The sequence below is a fragment of the Nerophis lumbriciformis genome, linkage group LG16 (assembly GCF_033978685.3).
Source record: "Nerophis lumbriciformis linkage group LG16, RoL_Nlum_v2.1, whole genome shotgun sequence".
Classification (NCBI taxonomy): domain Eukaryota; kingdom Metazoa; phylum Chordata; class Actinopteri; order Syngnathiformes; family Syngnathidae; genus Nerophis; species Nerophis lumbriciformis.
In genome coordinates, this window is record NC_084563.2 from 19,694,599 (window position 1) to 19,698,231 (window position 3,633).

A 3,633-nucleotide genomic window follows, 5' to 3' on the forward strand; every position below is an offset into this window, starting at 1 on the left:
ATGTCTCTCATATCCTCATCACCTCACAGAAATATGTCCCTCGTGTCCTCATCACCTCACAGAAATATGTCTCCCATGTCCTCATCACCTCACAGAAAAATGTCCCTCATGGCCTCATCACTTCACAGAAATATGTCCCTCATGTCCTCATCACCTCACAAAAATATGTCTCACATGTCATCATCACCTCACATCAATATGTCCCTCATGTTCTCATCATCTCACATAAAAATGTCCCTCATGTCCTCATTATCCCACAGAAATGTCCCTCATGTCCTCACAGAAATATGTCTCTCATGTCCTCATCACCTCACAGAAATGTCTCTCATGTCCTCATCACCTCACAGAAATATGTCCCTCATGTCCTCATCCCCTCATGGAAATATGTTTCACATGTCCTCATCACCTCACAGAAATGTCGCTCATGTCCTCATCACCTCACAGAAATATGTCGCTAATGTCCTCATCTCACAGAAATGTCGCTCATGTCCTCATCACCTCACAGAAATATGTCCCTCATGTTCTCATCACCTCACAGATATATGTCCCTCATGTCCTCATCACCTCACAGAAATGTCGCTCTTGTCCTCATCACCTCACAGAAATGTCGCTCATGTCCTCATCACCTCACAGAAATATGTCCCTCATGTTCTCATCACCTCACAGATATATGTCCCTCATGTCCTCATCACCTCACAGAAATGTCGCTCATGTCCTCATCACCTCACAGAAATATGTCTCTCATGTCCTCATCAGCTCACAGATGTGTCCCTCATGTTCTCATCACCTCACAGAAATATGTCTCCCATGGCCTCATCACTTCACGGAAATATGTCGCTAATGTCCTCATCTCACAGAAATGTCGCTCATGTCCTCATCATCTCACAGAAATATGTCCCTCATGTCCTCATCAACTCACAAAAATGTCTCTCATGTCCTCATCACCTCAAATAAATATGGCTCTCAAGTCCTCATCACCTCACAGAAATATGTCCCTCATGTCCTCATCACCTCACAGAAATATGTGCCTCATGTCCTCATCACCTCACAGAAATATGTCGCTAATGTCCTCATCTCACAGAAATGTCGCTCATGTCCTCATCATCTCACAGAAATATGTCTCTCATGTCCTCATCACCTCATGGAAATATGTCTCTCATGTCCTCATCACCTAACAGGAATATGTCTCTCATGTCCTCATCAGCTCACAGAAATATGTCCCTCATGTCCTCATCACCTCACAGAAATGTCGCTCATGTCCTCATCACCTCACAGAAATATGTCCCTCATGTCCTCATCACCTTACAGAAATATGTTGCTAATGTCCTCATCTCACAGAAATGTCCCTCATGTCCTCATCACCTCACGGAAATATGTCCATGTCCTCATCACCTCACAGAAATATGTCCCTCATGTCCTCATCACATCACAGAAATATGTCGCTAATGTCCTCATCTCACAGAAATGTCCCTCATGTCATCACCTCACGGAACTATGTCCATGTCCTCATCACCTCACAGAAATATGTCCCTCATGTCCTCATCAGCTCACAGATGTATGTCCCTCATGTTCTCATCACCTCACAGAAATATGTCTCCCATGTCCTCATCACCTCACACAAATATGTCCCTCATGTCCTCATCACCTCACATAAAAATGTCCCACATGTCCTCATCACCACAGAAATGTCCCTCATGTCCTCATCCCCTCATGGAAATATGTTTCACATGTCCTCATCACCTCACAGAAATGTCTCTCATGTGCTCATCACCTCACAGAAATATGTCCCTCATGTCCCCATCACCTCACAGAAATATGTCCCTCATGTCCTCATCACCTCACATAAATATGTCCCTCATGTCCTCATCACCTCATGGAAATATGTCCCTCATGTCCTCATCACCTCACATAAAAATGTCCCTCATGTCCTCATGGAAATATGTCCCTCATGTCCTCATCACCTCACATAAAAATGTCTCTCATGTCCTCATCACTTCACAGAAATATGTCCCGCGTGTCCTCATCACCTCACAGAAATATGTCCCTCATGTCCTCATCACCTCACAGAAATATGTCGCTAATGTCCTCATCTCACAGAAATGTCGCTCATGTCCTCATCATCTCACAGAAATATGTCTCTCATGTTCTCATCATCTCACATATAAATGTCCCTCATGTCCTCATCACCTCACAGAAATGTCCCTCATGTCCTCATCCCCTCATGGAAATATGTTTCACATGTCCTCATCACCTCACAGAAATGTCTCTCATGTCCTCATCACCTCACAGAAATATGTCCCTCATGTTCTCATCACCTCACATAAATATGTCCCTCATGTCCTCATCACCTCACAGAAATGTCTCTCATGTCCTCATCACCTCACAGAAGTATGTCCTTCATGTACTCATCACCTCACAGAAATATGTCTCTCATGTCCTCATCACCTCACATAAATATGTCCCTCATGTCCTCATCAACTCACAGTAATATGTCTCATGTTCTCATCACCTCACAAAAATACGTCTCTCGTGTCACATCACAACAATTTTATTTAAAAAAAGGATTGGATAGTTATTTGCTCTCATGCCCTCAGAGGCTCACCCTATCACCAAACTAGTTGTGTATGAGACACCGTCAGGCATGAGGTGGTGATGTGTACAGGACAGCCAGCGGTGGGCATCCCCCGTCTGCATGGGCCAGAAGCAGGTCAGCTGCATGGCACATTAGTTTCACTCCAAGAGGCATCGTCTCACACACTCTCATAGATAGGGAGACGTTGATGCGTGTTTTTATAGTAACGACGGCCCCTTCCGGTCTGTGTGCATAAGTCATGTTAAATGAGACAGGTGTAATGAGAAATGCAAGATCAAATGAAACAATATTATCTCGGGTGACTTCCCACTCGCCAGGAAACAAGCACCGTGTTTCACCACAAGTCACGACGCAGAGTTCAAAGGGAAATTCACGTACCGTCTGCGCGAGTTCGAAGATCCGACATGGTTCTCTGTACGGGCGGCATCTCCACGCGCTTTTCGCCGGGCGACGGCACCTGTCAAGCGGCCGCGGCTACTGAGTCGAGCCGCTTCTTCTCACCGCAGCTTGAATTATAAAAAAAAAAAAGAGAAGAAAAAAAAAGAAGCAGCTGGGCCTGAAAATCCTTCCACGCAGTTTGTTTGTTGCTAATGTGGGCGTGGGAAGGCGGGCGGAAGGGTAAGCCTCGGTGTCGCGGTGTCCGGGAGGGAGAGGCGTTCACGGACCAAGCGGCATCCCGGTGGTCACACGGCGGATCTGATCGGTGTTGCCGCCGCGCTGCGACCAGAGTGGACCTGCCGTAAAATGAGGCGGAGGGGGCAGCTGTGCGATTGCTTTCCGGACCGTACCACTCGGAGCCGCAATGGGGGTGGACGCGCGGTTGGTCGGACCGGAAGAATATCGCCTGGTAGTTTTTCAATCCGCCAATAAGTCAGGATAAGATGTATGTAATTTATTTTCCTTCTATTTGACGCGCTGGTTTTTGACAATATTTAGGAAATGTTTATTAACACGTTCTTCGGTCCTGAGGGACCCCTCGGAAGTTGCTGTTGTGTCGGCCACATGATATAAAGGAAGGCACAAAATAGTAGAGTCGATGC

At 46.2% G+C, this 3,633-nt stretch overlaps 1 protein-coding gene across 6 annotated transcripts in view; it reads right to left on the minus strand.

The window, feature by feature from the left end:
* Positions 1–3,344, minus strand: part of atp8a1 (ATPase phospholipid transporting 8A1) — a 342,299-nt gene extending 338,955 nt beyond the window's left edge. For 5 of the 6 annotated variants that reach the window (XM_072914888.1, XM_061976742.1, XM_061976744.1 and 2 more), the window contains exon 1: positions 2,972–3,344. In XM_072914888.1, the coding sequence (XP_072770989.1) occupies positions 2,972–3,020 (49 nt within the window). In that variant the 5' untranslated portion in view covers positions 3,021–3,344. The remainder of the gene's footprint in view (positions 1–2,971) is intronic. The other variant, XM_061976746.1, reaches the window with a different exon arrangement.
* Positions 3,345–3,633: the final 289 nt, after the last annotated feature.